At 45.4% G+C, this 20967-nt stretch overlaps 1 protein-coding gene across 1 annotated transcript in view; it reads right to left on the bottom strand.

The window, feature by feature from the left end:
- Positions 1-20967, bottom strand: part of LOC133341958 (basal cell adhesion molecule-like) — a 33477-nt gene extending 12510 nt beyond the window's left edge. Inside the window, exons 1-13 of the mRNA XM_061550797.1 lie at positions 20890-20967; positions 18996-19126; positions 16381-16600; positions 14664-14728; positions 13434-13518; positions 10733-10900; positions 9097-9218; positions 6234-6402; positions 5361-5476; positions 3941-4082; positions 2667-2791; positions 2140-2281; positions 1926-2031 (exon numbers count right to left, since the gene is read on the bottom strand). Of these exons, the coding sequence (XP_061406781.1) occupies positions 1926-2031; positions 2140-2281; positions 2667-2791; positions 3941-4082; positions 5361-5476; positions 6234-6402; positions 9097-9218; positions 10733-10900; positions 13434-13518; positions 14664-14728; positions 16381-16600; positions 18996-19126; positions 20890-20956 (1658 nt within the window). The 5' untranslated portion in view covers positions 20957-20967. The remainder of the gene's footprint in view (positions 1-1925; positions 2032-2139; positions 2282-2666; positions 2792-3940; positions 4083-5360; positions 5477-6233; positions 6403-9096; positions 9219-10732; positions 10901-13433; positions 13519-14663; positions 14729-16380; positions 16601-18995; positions 19127-20889) is intronic.

The following is a 20967-nucleotide window of genomic DNA, read 5'->3' as shown; positions in this document are numbered from 1 at the left end:
TATTTTTAGACAATTTGATGAAAAAAAATGTCCCTCCTTGTTATTTTGGTTGCCGACCCCGGTACTAGACCGAGCAACTATCTTCACACAAAAAAATACAATAACTTATATGGACACTTGCTTTACTCAGCGACGTGTGTATAATTTACGAGCGCTTTTATAGGGCTCATTGTGCCTGCTCCGTGGGTGTGCGGTGGTGAATTGTCTCGCCGTGTTTTCTTGGTGAATAGTGTATTTGATTACACTGTACCCACGATTGTTAATATTCAGGTGCCCTTTGGAGAAAAAAATGGGGGCCTTGTATGCCGGAGTGCTTTCACCCCGCTAAACAATTGGTATTTAGTCTGGATGTTCTCCCAATTTTGGGATTATATCGAAAAACGTAGGAAAATCAGGCCTAAATATGAAATTTTGGGTTATCCGAATGTCATGTTTTTGTTTCATTCGGATTTATCAGAACAACCAGGAAATGACGTCGCGAATATGACATCACTTCTTGATTCTCCCGCCAAATACATTGTTACGTGGTATCGGGCGACGTCGCTTCTGCTGGCATGCAGGCCCGTAAATTTGTAGCACCATGCAAGTGATGAGAACGTCCAAGAAAGATAAAAGAAAACACAATAGTCCCTACAAATAAAAAATAATAAAAAATAAATAAAAATAACTCATCCCTAAGTGTGAGATGTACATGCTGTGAAGAAGGGTCATTACCCGAAACGTCACCCATTACCATTTTTTTTACTTTTAAGGCCATAGGGTTATTGACGAATCGTGCTTGTGCATCATTGCCAATACAGCAGCAGCATCAAACACTTTGCCTGATCTGTAGGTATCTTTATTTTAATATACACTGGTAGAATGTTTTCAGAAACGTAATTAAAAGGACATTGATTGAACCCACCCCGTGACAATTGTGTCCATCAAAACGTAAAAACTGTGAAATCAAATCCAAAATTATTCCCAAGTTATATTCAGTGTCAATTTGCTAAGGGGCCATTCATAAATGACGTCACGCGATTTTGGACGATTTTTGACCCCCCCCCCGCCCCCTTCGTCACACGGCGTCACAAAAAGTCAGACCCCCCCCTTAAATATGACGTCACAAAGCTCTGCCCCCCCCCCAAAAAAAAAACATGCTTCAAATCGCTTTAAACTATTGTCATTGTAGTGAGTATTTAATGTGGCACTGCACTCTGATGTTGTAGGAGAAAACATTTATTTAAAAGTCTATTTAATAAAGTAGAACGCGTTGTCTATATTTATTTAAAGTTGCGAATTTTTATGTGACGTCACATTTCTCAAACCCCCCCCCCCCTCGTCACACATCGTCACAAATGTCTGACCCCCTCCCCCCCCCCAGGTGCGTGACGTCATTTATGGACGGCCCCTAAATATGTCATCTTTGTTTCTCCAAATGTGATGCATTCTCGCCAAGTGGATTTTACTTGATTATGTGGTCTACAATGGAGCACTATATGAGTCTAAATCTTTTAGTGGGATCACGAATAAATACAACTGGATCAAATGACAGAGCATCGTTTGTATGAGGAAGAGCCCCATTGGGTCCGCATGGAGTTTAGCAAAGTCAACAGTGGGATGGAAAGGCAGCTTACAGTTAAATTTTGCGATATTTCTGGTGCACAGGACATTTCGTGCGCTTGCTCAAAGAAGTTAATGTTTCTATCATTCTATTCGCAAGCACGGGCCCAGTGTCCAACATAATGACCAAGAGTTTGACAGTTACACAGCGGTCCATATTCTTTCCAATAAAATGTGACCTTTATGCACCAGAATATATGCTGAGAATGAAATGTTTTGAATTGTGTCTCATATTTGGGATTTTTTTTTTAGCAATCGAATGATTAAAGACGGCCCACGTGTCGCAATGCAGTGCTCTGATCACGACCACTCATTCACTTTACCTTCTATAACGATGCCTCCTTTTTCGCCACATGATGAACGCAACGGATCCTATTATGAGTAGTGCTGCAGCGACAGCCAGAACGATTATATACGCATCTTCTGCTGCTGTGGAAAGCATGACATCGTACGGTTATGATGCGCATGTGAAACGGTAACAACAATAACAACAATGCAAGCGTTCTTACAGGTGGGATGCACTTGCTCACTGCTCACCTGACGGATGTTGCAAATGAAAAACTTTCACCGCTGCCCCATACTGGTTCGATGCGTTGCACGTGACGTACCGCAGGTCATCTGCTACCCTGACCTTCAGTTCGCTTGTGAGCTTGTTGTCTTTTATGCTCTCGGTGTTGCTCTGTCAACAAGGAAAAAAACACAGAGCTATCACGCACCTCTCGCATCAACTCAACACGCGCATTTGGTAAACAAGGCCGACTCTGCCGTTGAGACCCAGAAGGTCAAAACCTGTCCAGAGTTTGCTCGCTTAACATATGCTGCTGATGCTTGGAATCAAACACATTTGAAAGATCGACTTAAAGCTTTCGTGACTGCAGCAATTCATATTATTTGGGTCTTTCGGTAAAGTCACGTAGATAGGTTCAAAGAAAATAACAAAAAACTACGACGTTTCGATCGCAACACAAGCGATCGTCATCAGGAGGATGGCGATCGCTTGTGTTACCGAAAGACCCAAAGAATAAACATTTTAAAGATGTAAACAGAAGGACGAGGGGGCGTACAGGCCTTCCAGCGTGGCTCCACTTGATGTTGGGCTTGGGGAAGCCGACTGCTTCGCACACCAGGGAGAGGGCACTTCCCTCATTCTGGAGGTACACGTCCTCATCACGCAGGATGTGAGGCTTTCCTGTGGTCGTGCACACACACACACACAAAATAAAGATGCCCCTATCGCTACTAGTACGCCGCAATGGCGAGATCTTAACTACCTCGCCTGGTATGCAGGAGGTCGTGGATTCGATCCCGACCCTGTGTTTAGAGTATTCGGTTACGATAAATGTCTACATGATAAGCCACCATATTGAGCTATAATTTGTGGCCAGGTCGATTCTAAAAAAGAGCAATAGAGCTCAGTGGCCCTTAACTGGTAAAATAAAAATAATATTCTTAGGTTTTTTCGGTAAAGTCACGTAGGTAAAAAAATTAAAATTAATAAAAGTAAAATTAAAATAAAATAAAAATCACGACTGGTCCACCTGAAGACGGAAGCTTGTGTTGCTTCCGAAACGTCGTGATTTTTATTTTACTTTTATTAATTTGAATTTTTTACCTACATGACTTTACCAAAAAAACCTAAGAATATGAATCCTTGCAGCGATTACATTTCTTCACGACACGACCATCAGCCATGATTGTGCCACTGCTGGATCAAGGCCTCACCCAGCCATTAACATCTGCCACGATGTGATTCCATGATTCAATTTCACAACATGTATATTGTTATGCTGAGCACAGGCCCAAAGGTCCAACATGTCAAATGGCCGGAAACAAAAAGCACCGTCAAATTTGTGACTCGACTGATGAGAACCCAGAAGGGCAACACCGGTCCAGAGTTTGCTTACTTATTGTCCTTCCCCCGCACCTTCGATTAGCGCGGTTGGCTATGTATGGCGTGAAAGAAGTGTTACATACATGTAGTACATAATCGTCTGGAAAGCCAATAGGCTGATGGGATAAAACACATTTCAATTTACATGTCGAGATATACAGGATGGAGTTCTGCTTATATTTTTACCCAGAATGCAACACAAAAAACACCCATAATGTAAAGGTAACACATTCTTTGGTGATACTACGTTGGCAGTGGTACACAAGCAAAAATAAAACTTTATTTAAACATTTGTCAAAAATACGGCCTTAAAATTAAAGGTACTGTATATAATAAGCGGCATTTTGGGCCTCGGTCCTTCTTTATAGCAGATGATAACGAGATTGTGTGATACCTTGCTATTGTCACTGCCGTTGGCCACCTTGCTATTGTTACTGCCAGTTGTACCTTGTACGAGCACGCTGACGCTCTCGCTGGCGGTGATGTGCGGGTGAGCCAGCAGCCAGGCATTGCAGGTGTAGACGCCAGCATCGCTGAACTGTGCACTCTCTATGACGACCTTTGTCGAGTGTGACACAGTCGTGCCATCCTGAACGACGACGACGACAACAACAACAACAACACCCGAGAAGACAAACGTCAACAACCATGAACGCTTAAATTTCGATTTAAAGCTTTCGTGACTGCAGGGATTCATCTTCTTGGTTCTTTTGGTAAGGTCACGTAGAAGGGAAATAATAAAAGAATAAAAATAAAACATAATAAAATACAATTCTCACGACGTTTCGGCCACAACGCAAGCAGCCGTCCTCAGGTGAAGAACAGGGCTGACAGAAAGACAGCGTCTGAATGAACGCTTTTGTAGCGAGAGGCGCGGGTGAGGGACTTGGGTGGCTTGGAGGTAACAGTGCAAAGCTGGCACCGCTGGGGTCCTCGGTTAGTGCAATGAATTTATGGTCTCAGCCCGGTAACCAACGACTTTCGTAAAAAAAAAAACGTAATGAAAATTTGAAATTCTGAACTGCATTTGGCTAAATTGCAGCTCATGCGACGAACATTCCTCTCGGTGGCAGTGCGGGTGGGAAAGTGCTGCCCTCTACTGGACCAGAAGTCAGATGAAGGGATCCCAGAGGTAGCTCTGGGATATTCGCTTCCGTGGGACGGTCTCACACACGAAGAGTCGCACTGCTCTGTGAGAGATCTCAAAGGTTACTTCATTCCCGCGATGAGACACCAAGAGCACAATTGGGATACAATTCGGAAAAATTGCAACATTAATAAAAAAATATGGTGCAGGTATAAACCAAGGGTGGCATAGCTCTGCCTATAATCATTTGAGAAAGGGACTTATGTCTGAGGAACTTTATCTTTGCATAAAAAACCATACCGTATTCTCCAGAGTATACGATGCACCTTTGTTGCCTGTAATTTGAAGGAAAGCCTTTTGGGCGCTGCGTCTTGTGATCCAGTAGGCAAGCGGAGTGTGTGTGATGCACCTTTGTTGCCTGTAATTTAAAGGAAAGCCTTTTGGGCGCTGCGTCTTGTGATCCAGTAGGCAAGCGGAGTGTGTGTGATGCACCTTTGTTGCCTGTAATTTGAAGGAAAGCCTTTTGGGCGCTGCGTCTTGTGATCCAGTAGGCAAGCGGAGTGTGTGTGATGCACCTTTGTTGCCTGTAATTTAAAGGAAAGCCTTTTGGGCGCTGCGTCTTGTGATCCAGTAGGCAAGCGGAGTGTGTGTGATGCACCTTTGTTGCCTGTAATTTGAAGGAACGCCTTTTGGGCGCTGCGTCTTGTGATCCAGTAGGCAAGCGGAGTGTGTGTGAGACCAGGTTTGTATAACTGTATTGACACCAGGCAAAAGTTCGACCTTGATCCAGCGGTACGAGAGAGGTCCAGAGCCCGAACTCTGGCAGGTGACGTGAACCCTGACCCCAGCCCTCACGGTCAGCGGTCCGAAGGGAACCAGATTCAGCGGATCAATATCTGAAGCAGGGGTCAGACACAATACGACGACTACGTTAGTAACCTAGCAAATGATGGCATCTTCCTGCTAAGAGAAGCATTTGGCCAGAGATAATTATTTACATTTGGTGGCCATGAGCCAGTGATGGAAAGTCCACCACCGGTGTCGTGAGTTTCAATAAAAAACCATCACCGTTGGACTTTCCACAATCCGTACACATTTTTATTTTTAACAAACATGGAGCAATGAGAATGGGGCTCATGTGACTCTTAGCTGAGATTGGATCTTGTGAGCTTTCAATTGTGACTTGACCAGGAATTGAACGTGTCCGACGGGACATCTTACTGAGGATACGAAGCGATGCGGTTATGTTCGCATGAAGGTAAAAGGTAGATGGCTATTGCTTGGGGAGGCCTTCATCCACCAGTGGATTGATCATGGCTGATGATGCTTCTAGATTTGAAGCTTTCGTGACTGCAAGGATTCATATTCTTAGGTTTTTTCGGTAAAATCACGTAGGTAAAATTTTTTTTAATTAATAAAAGTAAAATAAAAATAAAATAAAAATCACGACGTTTCGGAGGCAACACAAGCTTCCTGTCTTCAGGTGGAACCGTCACAGCACGGTAGCTGTATCAAGTGTTTTTTATTGTACTTTTATAAAAAAAAAATTTTTACCTACGTGACTTTACCGAAAAAACCTAAGAATATGCTGACGATGCTGTTAAAGAGTCTTTGCAGTAAGCGGAGCACAGGGGGAGGGCGAGGCGAGCTCACAGTTGATGGTGACGTTGATGGGCGAGGACATGGCACTGTGCCCCGTGCACTTCCCGGTGGCATTCGCCCTGCAGATGTAGAGTCCGTTCATGTCAGCCGAGACTCCGCGCAGCATCAGGAGCCCGCCCCGCACCTTACCCGCCACCTCCGCCCTGCCATCCGCAAATACCTGGGCATTGGAGGCACCGGGGGAACAGAAGGGCATGGGGGGGGGGAGGGCACAGGGGAAACAAAGGGGCATAAGGGACAGGGGGCATGGGGGGGACAGAGGGCACGGGAGGCACGGGGGGAAAGAGGGCATGGAGGGGGGGGGGGAAGAGGGCAAGGGGGGTGGGTAGAGATGGTACAGGGACCAAGTGAGAAGTGAGGGCACCACACATCTCCATTGGCAGCCGTGACGGTCAGCCGCTGTTGACTTAAAACATTTGATCAGCCAAGTACTACCATATTCTATGAACCATAAGACAAGACAAGACAAAGATCCCCCGTGTAGCCTCAACAGACTTTCGGGGCAAGTGATGTGAGCGAGCACCGATGAAGGCTGCCACAGCACACACGAGGGGTGGCCCACCTTTGTCTCTGTTGTGGTGACCTTTATAAATTGCACCAGGTACTCATGTGAGGCTGAGTCGACCTAGGGGAGGCCCAGGATCGGTTCAGATAAGACACTCCTTCACCTGCATTTCTCTAAGCAACAGGCGGGGGTGTGTCTTTATAATCCATGTAGGTGTGTGTGTGTAACTCATTGACACCGTGCACATGTTTGGGTTGTGTATTAGTGTCCGCAGCATACTTTTAATCTGGAATCTGTGCGTCAGGAGATCACTCCAATATGTCTGTCTAGGCCAGTCGGCAAACTGCAGGCTCCGGATCCACACGCGGCTCTTTGAGGACTGCTTCGTGATGATAGTTATTTATGATCACCGTTTCGTATTCACATTCATTTCTGCGGCTCTTGAAATATTGACAGTTGTTTTACCGAATTTGAAAAAAAAATGTCTCTTTCTTGTTATTTTCCCCCTGGTTTAGGCAATCGCCCCTCCCCGGTCCAGCACGTGTGCCACCCAGCGCAACCGTTTTTGCTGAATTATATCGACAACAACAACAACATTTTCCCTGCTATCTTCTCTTCTGGACTTAAAAAAAAAATATATACATATACATCAAAGTAATCCACCATTTAATCAATCGGCGTTTTTTCATGGTGTCACGATTTCTTCGAAAGTCCAATGCTCATTTCCCAGCTGGCAGCCATGGGAACTCAACTGTCCGTTTAGTTGAACACGTAAGCTTTCGCGACCAATATTACCCATACTAATTGGCTGCGTCGGGTGGTGGCGGGTTTAACGACACATTTATATTTACGCGATCTTATATTCTTAGGTTTTTTCGGTAAAGTCACGTAGGTAAAACATTAAAATTAATAAAAGTAAAATCAAATAAAATCACGACGTTTCGGAGGCAACACAAGTCTCCGTCATCCGTTGCCTCCGAAACGTCGTGATTTTTATTTTATTTTACTTTTATTAATTTTAATGTTTTACCTACGTGACTTTACCGAAAAAAACCTAAGAATATGAATCCTTGCAGTCACGAAAGCTTCAAATCTAGAATTGACACGATCTTGCTCCGAAACCTCCTCTATTATGAACTGTCCATTGCGGGAAGGCCGTCTCAGCGGTGAGAAGATTCGCATCGGTGCCACCAACCAAGCCGGGTTTCTTTTTCTTCTTTCCAATGCTTTACCACCACAGCGTAAAAGAGGTGGCAAGGAAAACAAAAAGTGCCCGTCCGCATGGGACGTTGCTCAGAAAAAAGAAAAGAAGGCCAGGAATTGCGGCAGACGCCGGCGCGGCCAGAGGCAATCAAACGCGGCGTCGCGAAGCGCACCCCTTGTGGTGTTTCGTCAACCCTTGAGCATTTCAAACAATCTCAACCCCCACACGGTAATTCACACAGACGACCGGCCCGCACATTAAAAACGTCTGCCCAAGCCCGAGCGGTGGGCACGAGCACAAATAACGAAAAGGTCGCCGCAATCGTCAATAACACTTCGCCGTGGGAAAAAAAAAAAGACAACATGTTTCAAAAGGCGACGGTGTTTTTGGCCACGGCGCTTCTTCGTGGCGGAGAGTTGCTACGAAGAGGGGGAACATTCGGCCTCGAAATCCATTTGAGTGGCATCAAGATTGGATGGGAAGCACAACTGTCGGAAATCAGAATCTTTATTTATACTAGAGGAATCCGATGAGCTATGCAGCTCTTTTTCACATGTGTCCCAGTAGGGATGGGTCAGAAAGTTACAAATTGTAACTTGCATATCCAGGTGGCTTGTTCGTGGCCACATGCCAGATTAGAAGACACACCACCAACTTTTTAGCAGAAATTCATCAGAAAAAAAAAGATTGCATCTTTAAATACTGAGAATATGATAACACAGCAGCGAACCCCAACACGTGTCAACCACAGTATCAGCAAGTGCAGCAGTTGTGCGGTACGTGCGTCACCAACGGCATGTTTAACATGTGCAACACTAGCATGTGCCTTTTGTGCAGCATGTGCAGCAGCATTTTCAGTATGTGCAGCACAAGCAGTACATGCAGCAGCTTGTGCAGTCCATGCAGCACTAGAAGCATGTGTAGCAGCATGTGCATTCATTGCAGCAGTAGCAGCATGTGCAGCATGTGCAGTATGTGCAATAGTAGCAGCACGTGCAGCAGCTTGTGCAGTCCGTGCAGCAGTAGCAGCAAGTGCAGCAGCATGTGCAGCACTAGAAGCACATGCAGCAGCATGTGCAGTCAGTGCAGCTGGTGCGGAAAGTGCAGCCCGTACAGCGTCCGTAGCAAGTGCAGCAGCAACTCACCCTGAAGAAGCTGTAGTTGGGCGGGGGGTTTGCATCGGTAGTGCATTTGAGCATGACGTCATCCCTCTCCTTGATGGCCACCGTCGGTGACGCGACAGACAGCACGACTCTGTCCGGTGGGTCTGCCCCACGGGGAACACGCGTTCGCACAGAGTCCCATGGGGCCACAGGACGTATTTTGACTTCGTTTCTCACGCGATTTTCTCTGGCTTGGAGTGAGGATTTTTGTCAAAAATATCAACATTTTTTTGGAAACAATATTTCCTGAGCACAAGGCCCAAAACTGCCAGCAGCGAAGGGCACTGTGGAAAGATGTAACGGTTTAAGAGTTGACGCGTTAAATTTCGATTTGAAGCTTTCGTGACTGCAGGGATTCATCTTCTTGGTTCTTTCGGTGAAGTCACGTAGAAGGGAAGTAATAAAATAATAAAAATAAAACATAATTAAATAATTACATTTCTATTTTAAGCTTTCGTGACTGCAGGGATTCATCTTCTTGGTTCTTTCGGTAAAGTCTCGTAGAAGGGAAGTAATAAAATAATAAAAATAAAACATAACAAAATAAAATAATTCTCACGACGTTTCGGCTACAATGCAAGCAGCCGTCTTCAGCTGAAGAATTATTTTATTTTATTTTGTTTTATTTTTATTATTTTATTACTTCCCTTCTACGTGACTTTACCGAAAGAACCAAGAAGATGAAGTTGACGCGTTACTTGAATAGAGCAAGGTTACGGCCAGAGCTTGGGAGCAGGGCGAGGGAGGAAACGCGCCGAGAAGCGGTGCGTGACCTGCCCTGGGTGGTGGCGGAAGGCAGCATGGACGAGACGAAACACTCAGTTTGGTGAATCCGTGGATTATCGACAACTTTTTCGTATTCTTGGTTCTTTTGGTAAAGTCACGTGGGTAGAAAATAAAAATAAAATAATAATAAATAAATATTTATAAAGCAAAAAACCACGACGCTTCTCCGCCTGATGAAGACCGCTTATGTTGCGATCAAAACGTCGTGTTTTTTTGCTTTAACATTTTATTTATTTATTTATTATTATTTTTTTATGTCTAATTTTTTATTCACGTGACTTTACCAAAAGAACCAAGAATATGAATTCCTGCAGTCACGAAAGTTTTAAGTCAAAATTTATTCAACTTTTTCTTCTTCTGTACGGCTGATGTAGACGCAGAGCAATGACTACTATGTCACATTCAGGTCGTCAAGCCAGATAACCGCATCAGGAGCAGCGGAGTGGTGCATCGTCGCTGTGATGTCTCCGTGTTTCTGGATCGGGGCATTGCATCGTTACACGTTGTACGGTCTGTTCTGGATGACCAGAGTCGCACACTACTACTGGAGAGTTTTCATTTTCTATTTGTGCATCAGGTTTCTGCATCCGCCATGGTTTAGTGGATGCGGTTTAGGGTGGACCATTAGTTTCGTGGACGATCAAAACCATTACCGGCGTAAGGCACTACAACTAGAATACAAGGTACACATTTCCATAATTATCCGCCTTTCCGTAACAATTTCTTGTCCTTCCCTAGCACGGTTGGCTACGTACGGTGCGAAAGAAGTTGAACATACGCACTCTATATTATTCTATCCTAAATTCCAAATTTGGTTACAGGCGATACTCACAGTGCAGATTGATCTTCACGCCGTCCGACTGGATGGACTTTGCCTCTGCGTCGGCCCTGTACGACACGGCGCAGTGGTACGTAGCGCCGCGGTCCGGCCTGGTGACCACGTACACCAGCTTGGAGGACAGCGTGTACAGCCCATTGGCTTGCAGACTCATGCTCATCGCTGCGAAGACAGGGGCGGTGGGTAAGGCATGCCTGGAACAAAGCCAAACCCCCCCGCATTCTTAACTTTGGAGCTTTCGTGACTGCAGGAATTATTCTTTGGTTCTTTCGGTAAAGTCACGTATAAAGAAAAAATAATAAATTAAATAATTATGTAATTAATAATTGTTAAATAATTATTTAATTTATTATTTTTTCTTTATACGTGACTTTACCGAAAGAACCAAAGAATAATACCCCCCCGCATTCACCCGCCCATTCATCGTTCGTGTTCCATCCTCCCCCCAGATCTAGACCGTACCAACTGCAACAGAGACACAATGAGACGGGGGGGGGGGTAACTCATTGCGGGGACAAAGCGAAACCTGTCCGCACACACCCGCCCGTTCACTTTTCGTATTCCATCCTCCCCCCAGATCTGGACCGTACCAACTGAGCCTGACACACAATGGACTGACACATGCATTTTTAACTGATGGGTTTACCGACGCATTCATATTTACGCGATCTAAGCCAAAACAAGCCTATATTATGGATGAGAGTGGTCGTAAAAGCCTACGTGTTAAACTGACATTAATTTAGTTTTATGTTCATTTAAATTGATAAATCAACGTTAGATATATATTTATGTATATTCGCAGAATTTCCACACAATTTTTCGATTTAAAGCTTTCGTGACTGCAGGGATTCATCTTCTTGGTTCTTTCGGTATAGTCACGTAGAAGGAAGTAATAAAATAAAAAAATAAAACATAATAAGATGAATTCCACACAATTGTACTTGTGTTTTTCTTCCACGTACACTTTGGGAGATCCAGAGCATGACGGACAGACACTTGCGAATGATATTGATAGATATGCAGTATTCCCTCGTTATTCACGAACTTGCTTTCCGCGATTTTTGGCTATTCGGGAATCGCATTTGGAACGCTACACGACTGCATCGAAAGAGAGAGAGAAATAAAGTGATGAGAGAATGTGATGAGACAAAGTGATGGGATATAGTGATGAGAGATCAATTGGTGAGATAAAGCTTCGTGGTTCTTTCGGTAAAGTCACGTAGAAAAAAAAAACTAATTTAATAATAGAATACGACGTTTCGATTGCGATTGCGTTTCCATTATTTTTCTTTCTACGTGACTTTACCGAAAGAACCAAAAAGTAATCCCTGCAGTGACGAAGCCTCCAAATCTAGATTAAGCTTATTTAGGTAATTCACTAAGAATATACATTTTCGTAGGCCAATATCATTATCAGTGAAAATGTACTATTCACGAGAATATCCGCCACATATTCCTCGCGAGTAATTAGGGAACGACGTGGATGCTACTCGCCGCTACACTTGTCCTTGGCTCCTCCCACAGCGACGTTCCGGCTCGTTTACCACCCCCTGACACCGCTGATATCCTGCATTTAAACACGAGCACACGCTGGCCTGTGATAAAAATGTTTATTCTCCTCTTCCACCTCCAACCCAGCTTTAATAGACGCTCCAAGCCTGGGGTGTTTCAGTCAGACTCTGTCTTCTCGACAGACCTGTTCTTCACCTGAGGACGGCTGCTTGCGTTGTGGCCGAAACGTCGTGAGAATTGTATTTTATTATGTTTTATTTTTATTATTTTATTATTTCCATTCTACGTGACTTTACCGAAAGAACCAAGAAGATGTATTTTCCTGTTTTTTTTATTTTGCTCGTTTACCCAGGAAAGCCTCACTGAATCTCTACTTTATTTTTTTGTCAGGAGAGTACTGCCAAGTTTCCACTATGGGGGGGCAATGTTGCTGCTGCTATGTGTAATCCCAACTGAGTGATGTTAAAGTAACGTTTCAACATTGACACATTACACACGAAGGCAATGACATGGTGAAGTCCACGGTTCTAGGTTTTGACTAAAACTTCCACGGGTTACCATTGACTAGGCTAAGATTCTGACTGAAATAAAACAAGAATAATTTAAACTTGTAATGCGAACAGTGTGGCTCTCTCTCTTTCTCTCTCGAAGAAGCCAGAGAACGACTCTCAGAGGCACGAGGTGTAACCAACAGAGAGGCGGGAAGGCAGTCACGTGGTGAGCTGACGCCAAACAATTGCCCAAGCTCTGCGGTCCTCTATATATTAAGGTGTTATCTGCCGATTAATGGGTGTTTACAATGTGGGGAGAAAAACAGAGTACCAAGAGAATACCCCACGCGTGCGAGGAGGAAACACTCGATCCCATGCGGATGACGGAAACAGGTGGAGTCCACATTTTTGTTGTGCTGCGAAGGATTCTCCTGGCGAGCCAGGGTATGGCGGGCACATCCTCGACGCCCACCAAAAAGTAAATGTCACAACATTCGTGCAACCTCCCGAAACACTCGTCCCCAGAGTTGCCAGGTCACAGGCCACGTGTGCGCGCAGCCGTCGCCGCACCGGCCAAGTGCCGACGACATTAACGCCGAAACACCGATGCAAACTGAGGATGTCACCAGAACTACCTCTGTGCTCCGATCCACCCAGCCAGGGCGGCGTTGTTACGAACCGAACCTCGGTACCTGTGATGCTCTTGAGTTCTATTCCGTTTTTGTACCAGCCGATTTGCAGTTGTGGGTAGCTGTTCTTGGTCTGACACGTAGTGACCTGTTTAACGAAACGGCCACACCGGGTGATAATGTAATACGAACTCGCAGTCGGAACGTGAAATGTTATATCTGGGAAAACACTGCTGAGCAAACAGCCTCCCACATTTGTGTTGACGAAGATCTATCCCCTTCCCCCAATTCAATTCTTTGGTAGGGGTTGGGGGCGGGGGCAGTGTGAATTATTACAATGAATGTCTCTTTAAACAGAAATAAACTAGAATTACATCACTATGTCACTTTTATTCGAATGCCGACTCTTGAGCAATGGCGGTACCATAAACGCGTTTTACGTGAAGCACTTCCACAGCGTGGCCTTGAGCACGTGCAAGTCACCTGACCCTCAACTCCACAAGTGAAATGATCCCATTATTGCCCATTATAAAACATGAGAACGATGATGATGATGAAGATGAGATCGATGATGAGAATTCAGATGAAATTCATGATATTAAATTAGAACTCGAAAATAACTTGATAATTCTCATGCGCAGACGTGTTTTTTTTTTGTCACGAGGTAAATAAATCGGAAATTTAATAAATAAACACTCACAATTTTACATCAAACTGGTTTCCTGCTCATCAATGGAAGGCGGTGCTCATATCAACAAATACACTCCTGAGGAAGTGCTGGAAATTCAACATTGATACGGTGGACACCGATGAATCTATTACCATTTAAAAAAAAATATTTTACCAGGTAAGGCCCACTGAGCTGTACAGCTCTTTTTCAGAAGCGACTTGACCCACACATGATAGCCCAACGAAGTGGCTTATCACGTGGAAATGTATAGCAGCCAAATACTCTAAACACGTGTCGATTCTAAATTTGGAGAAGTAAACCAGATAGCTCGGAGAAAAATCCACGTGACCACGGGGAGAGAGAGAGACACGCAAACTCCAAATATACAGGCAAACATGTTCGTGCAAACCCACGACCTCCTTCATACCAGGCGTGGTAGTTAACATCTTTCCAACGTGGCACCCCTAGCTAGTCTATAAATGTAAGTTGTGCAGACGAATCAGATTGCATGCGCAAAGGTTTTGAGGGCATAGCAGTGCAAGCAAGACACACGTGCACACACGCGTACGCAGCTATTGATAAGGAACGATGCAGGAATAATGATGCGGGCAGGAGTGTTTTACCAATGCTGTCTTGTTGTTTAATGCAATCGGTTCGGGGTTGGCAGTTATTTCCAGGTCTCCAAGTGCTGAAATAGACCATGACCACACACGGTTATCTTGTGTTTGTAATGGATGCAAACAACCCTTATGTGTCGATTTAAAGCTTTCGTGACTGCAGGGATTCATCTTCGTGGTTCTTTCGGTAAAGTCACAGTAGAAGGGAAATAATAAAATAAAATAAACATAATAAAAAGAAAAAATATTTTTTATTTTAATAAAAAATATTTTTTTATTTTAATAAAATAGTAGAAAGAAAACATAATAAAAATAAAAAATATTTTTATTTTAATAAAAAATAGATTTATTTATGTTTTATTTTTATTATTTTATTATTTCCCTTCTACGTGACTTTACCGAAAGAACCACGAAGATGAACCCTTATGTGCCCCCTCTCCTAACCGAAGTGGCACAGTTCCCGGGAGAAACCTGGCACCGTTGGCCACAGGAAACATTCCTCATTCCATTGAGAAGAGGCAAACGGATGGATTGCAAAGCGTGCGCCAGGTCTCGTTGTTATTGCGGCAGTGTCAAAAGTACGGCAATGAAATCCGTCGAAAGTGTCATTTAAAATGTCGAATGAAAACGAGTTTAGGTTTTGATGGACCTCAAAGAGTTAACCGGCACACTCACTTCCCCAAAGGCAAATAAAAGGTTGGGATGACCTTGGCTGAATATCTCCAAATATCAAGCAACATACTTAATCATAAAGCCAGTATTGCCCAATTACAAAATGGTCCCATAGGCGCTATCATCGTGCCTGAGTGATGACTAGACTTAAATAAGACCACCACGACTCCGTGACGCTGCTTTATCGAAAGTGGGAAAAAGCCCGTCTCAAACTAAGAGGTGATTCATAAGAATTAATAAGAAATGTTTTACGGGTTAGACTGCGTAAATATGAAGGTGTCGTTAACCCACCACCATCCGACACAGCCAATTAGTAATGGTTGTCACGTAAACAAAACGTGCTAATTAATGACTACATCAGCACACCGGTGTGTTGGAGAGTAAATCCACAAAATGTACAATTCCAGTACGACGTTTCGCTGGCAATTTCAACCAGCTTCATCAGGCGTTTGCCAGAATTGTGAAGAAGTCCTCCTGTTTAGGTGTTACAGAGAGCAATGGTGATGTCATCGCTGTGAACCAATCAGGCACGAATACTGGAGGAGGGTTATTGCAGTCATATAAATTACAATGGTTCGTATTAATCTGTACCTATAATCGGTTGGGTTAGTCACAGATACTTATCAACATACAGTGGAATGCTTTTGTGTGTTTAAATGTTGTTTGTTGTCCTTCCCCCGCACACACAGCTTAGCATGGCTGGCTACGTACGGTGCGAAGAAAGTTCAACATTCATTATGTCAATCTGAAAATGCATGCATTAACGGCTGCCTGAATTCTGCCTGTCGCCTAATGATGTTAGTTGTCATTACCGACGTAGCGTCCTACTCGAATTGTAAACGTCGTGCGCTTTCTCTCCAACACACCGGCGTGCTGTACAAGCAACGAATTGGCACGTTCCATTCACGTGACAAACCTCGCTGATTGGCTGTGTCGGATGGTGGCGGGTTTCACGACACATTTATATTAACGCGATCTAACCCCCCCAAACCCCCCCCCCCCCCCCTTATGATGGCCCCGTTAAGTGAACGGTTCAAGGATGACGCCTTACAGAAGACTCGGACGCTGGCGGCACCCGCGCCCCTCTCCCCGGCGCTGTCCGTCATCTGGCAGACGAAGGTGCGCTCGTCCCGGAGGCCCGCGCCCTCCACCACCAGCGTCGACGTTCCGGGCTTGAGGCTCGCGCGCTCCACGTAGTCAGGCGCGTCCACGGGGGGACGGAAATTGTTCCTGCGGTACAGGATGGGGACTCGGCCGCGGGCATTGTCCACCTGCAGGGAGAAAGGTGGACGTGGGCGGCAGGGAGGGAGGGATGGATGGATGGATTTGCGCAAAATAAATGAACGACATCGCCTGCCCGGACAGATTTGTTTTTGTTGTTGTTGATCCGGAGCACTTCACACGCGCTCAGTGACTCGCATCGCTTCTCACATGCACACACACACACACACGAAGGTCAGACCCCCTGTGTGACACAAGGCGAGTGGGCATTAGGAGGCTTCCGGTAGGGGACGATGGGTTGCTCGGTGTAATCCAGATTAAATAATCTGCGGATACTTTTTTTACACGTACACAAAGATTCGGCACATTTTGAACAATGAAGCTGGCGAATAACGGCCGACTCGTTTCGCTTGACACCGTGGGATCTTTAACGTCCACTGCGAAGCGGACGGCACCTCTCTTTCCATCTGATACTCACCACAGTAATAACCAGGGTGAGCTGCTGGGGACTGAACCACGAGCCTCAGCAACATATTCGTGGGCAATCAATAGAGGTTGTCTTTTTGCACAAAACGCTAAGCGGTGGTGCACTCGTATGAGAAGATGGCAGGGGAAACAGCAACGGTGAGGCCTGGAACATAGGTAAATCTCATGATCGGAGTGACAGAGTTGCATTTACCACATCTGATCATTTTACTAAAAGCGAACCGGTTGATTATAAGATCGACCTCTGTGCATAAAAGCCTTCACATAAAGGATGTCAATTGCACTGCCAACACTCACTCAATTGTATTATGTTGTGATTCTGTGACACAGGCATTATTCTTAAAATAAAATAATTATACAATTGGAATGGCTACAGGGTCACCCTGGTTGAGATGGCAAATGTATTTTTAATGCCCGTAATTTTCTTTCATTCACTCGTAAACATATCAAAGCAAAGGGAGGCCACAGAGGACGGAGATTTGCAGATATGCAAGAGCGAATGAGGTGAGTGAGATATGGACACCATCGAGAATACATCAATTTAATGCTTATTCAAACCATTATTCGTAAAAGGCTCCCCATACCGTGTCGGTTATGGGGGTTGTTTGACCATACTTCACCAGGCTGGTCAGTGTGGGTTGGTCAAGCGGAATGGGTCGGGACTGGTTGATTTATTGCCCACCACTGATGCTAACCGTGGCTATAAATTTAACTCGGTCTGCCAGGTGCGTAGTGCAATGTGCTAACTGCTAATTCACCCCTCCACGCTCATCAAATATTATGAAATTAAAATCCAAAAGTGGTTTCTCCCGTTTATGGGTCTGAGCCAGTGATGGAAATTCCAAAGTCCTATGGCGTGAGTAAGAACAGACGCTGCTGACTTCCTACAAAATGCAACTCATTTAATTTACCAGAAGGGAAACAAGGGCTGGGCTGAGTCAACCCCTAACTGCTAAAACACTGCGCCAAACCAGGCAGATCAAACATGATAAGGATTCAATACATCCACATTTAAGAGGGGAATCTAATTAAATACTACATTAATAACAATACTGAAATGCCAATTATTGTGGTAAGAAAGTCGAAGTAATTCTGAAGATGCAAATTTTAAAAATCCAAAAACTAATTCTGACCGTTCGATGGCAAGAACATTTGCATGAAAGGGAATCATCACCATCATCGGCCATGGTCAATCCACTGCTGGATGAAAGCCTCCGCAAGTCACCGCACCTCTCACAATCCTTCGGTATAATAATCCACCCAGCACTTTCGCACGAACCGATAAAACAAAAGTCAATAAAGATTCTTAAATCCTGTATGACGCTTCTTCAACTGTCAGTCAGCGAAGGCATCTTGGAGTGAGCTGCCGAGATAAACAGTACACTTTCACCAAGAGATAAATAGATGATGATCGGCGTCAAAGAGAGATACGCAAAGAGGTGAGATACCTGGAGGCACGGGGCACATTGGGTTAGCGCTCACGGGTACACGACCCCACGTGATTAAATACAACACGATGTCGTGACGTCATGTGGCCCACCAACACATTATACAAAATGTTTCTGTGTGGCCTGCTGGAAAATGTAACTTAATAACCCTGCTTCACGGGATGGTACGTGTGGAACCTATCTTTGCCCACGTGCCAAAGGGGGATGGCCGGCAACTACCTGGTGTGGCAAATGCGAGTGGCAAGCACCGTGGGCAGTGTCCACCAGTGGGCAATGTCCACCAGTGAGTAGAAAGTTTAGCTTAGAAAGAGTTTCATAACATCTGCGTGTGATCCACGGTGCTGACGGGGCGTGTGTAGCCACCACCGCCCAGCGATTAAAAAGCTCTACGGTAAAATCACTTTCGGTAATTCGTCACCGTGGCTGGGTACCGAGAAGGCAATATTTATATTTTTTTTGGTTTGGGCCAACGGCGCAGGGACTTGTCTGGTGGTCTTTGGGCTGGGCTTACGAAGAACCACTCGAGCACGGCTTCGAATGCGGCTTCCTTGCCGTCGGCCCGCTTGCACGGCACCTCCAGCGTCTGCCCCAGCTGCACGTGCACGGTGGCTGGCACGTCCAGCTGCAGGCTCCCTGCTGCTCCTGCCGGAATACGTGCAGCAGCACCATGCTACGTATTAGTCAAAGACCCATCCCTACGCCTCTCCCCCCCTTCATAGCTTTGGCAGAAGCTCAATAGACAAAGGTAACGATCCCCTGTGTAGCCTTGACAGAGTGTTGGGGCAAGTGCTGTGAGCGAGTAGCACCTACGAAGGCCGGTACGGCACACGATGACCGGCACCAAGCCAGTCCGCCTTCGTCTCCTGAGTGGCGCGATGTCTACACACCGCACCAGGTTCTCATTTGAGGCTGAATCGAACCCAAGGGAGGCCCAGGGCAGGTTCAGATGATCGTCACTGGTGTTGGCCGTGAGCGTGACTCAGGTTGGTAGTGCAGTGCGCTAGCCGGTACTCTACCGCTCACCACAATGTGACAAGCTGCTGGCAATTGCCTCAACACAGAATTCATGATAATTGGTTTTTCACCCTTCTATCTGGCAACAAAACTGACACCTTTTTACAAGGAGTCATGTTTGCATAGACCACAATACCTGCAGTCATAATGCAAACAAAAAACATAACTCTGATAACGTGCACTGTCCTTGAAGTTGATTGGTCCACACCCAAGACAGCTTTCCTTAGAGCCTAGTCTCACATGGGTTGGACCAGATGACGCCAAAAGGCGCACAACTCAAAGACAGAATTCCTGTCGTGTCCTATCTAGCGAGCGAGGGACTAAGGTCAAGAGCGGCTAGCAGCGATGCACGCACACACCGCGTGTCTCGCCATTCTCAGCCATGGTCAATTGACTGCTGGATGAAGGCCTCCTCAAGCAGTCGCCACCCCCTCACGACCCGGCTATGTGACCGCCTGGCTGGCCGATTTCATTGCTCCATCTCTGCGCTGAGCGTCCTCTCGAATGCGTTCCATTCCTTGGCTGCCGCTCCGTTATTACTCTTGACCCATCGTTCATCATCCCTCGTGTCCTGTTCAAGGCCCGCTTCACCTCCACTGTGCCTACTTCCTATCGACTGCTCATCGCACATTGAGGTGAAGACGCCGACTTGCATCAACCGTGGCGACTGCGACTCAAGACAACAGTGTACTTGCGTATCAAATACAGTGCTGCACTTGATATTTGAACAACACAAATACCGCGCTGTTGATGTGTGTCCTAATGCCGTGCCGCTGTCGTGATGGCAGCAACGCACGGGTGACAATTAGCGACGCATTCGTCAGTAGCACTGCGTGGTCTCAAAATGAAAACAAAAAAATAGGCGGCATTGCGGACAATGGCTCTTGCATTGTGAAGTTGCACGCCTGTTCACACCGTCAAACAAGAGGCAAGATAGATAGTACATACACTACTAACACAAACACGCGTTTTACTTTTAGCGAGGCAACATCCTTTATGAAAAAAATACATCACAATACCGTACAGCGTAAATTTTTTTTTAGATTTGGACATTATCAGAATTTTCGTTCTATAATTGTACTTTACGTCTACATTGATCTTCTTTGGCTTATTATAAAGGTGTTAGTACGAGTATCACACCACGCCACGGCAACAACAATACAACAATACCCAGCTGCCGAAGCGCATGAACAACACGACATAACAACACCGCTAAGATCGTGTTGTTTCAGTGTGGCACCCAACATCGATCACTTACAGCCACTGTGTGCCTATTTACCAAACGGAGTGCCTTTAAAAGAGAAACATATAGATACACAGGCGACGTTTCGGGCAATGGTTCCTTCTCCACAGCACAACGGAGAATGTATCACCGCCAGTGGCATACACACCTGTCACGCATAGTGGCAGGACGAGCAGCGATATGATCCTCGTTGCCGCTGCGCGCGCTGCAGCCATACCTGAGTAAT

This window comes from Lethenteron reissneri, chromosome 13, assembly GCF_015708825.2.
Source record: "Lethenteron reissneri isolate LAM-NWPU_2019-01 chromosome 13, ASM1570882v1, whole genome shotgun sequence".
NCBI lineage: Eukaryota > Metazoa > Chordata > Hyperoartia > Petromyzontiformes > Petromyzontidae > Lethenteron > Lethenteron reissneri.
The sequence above is the reverse complement of the archived record's forward strand: the minus strand, read 5'-3'. Positions and strand labels throughout refer to the sequence as shown.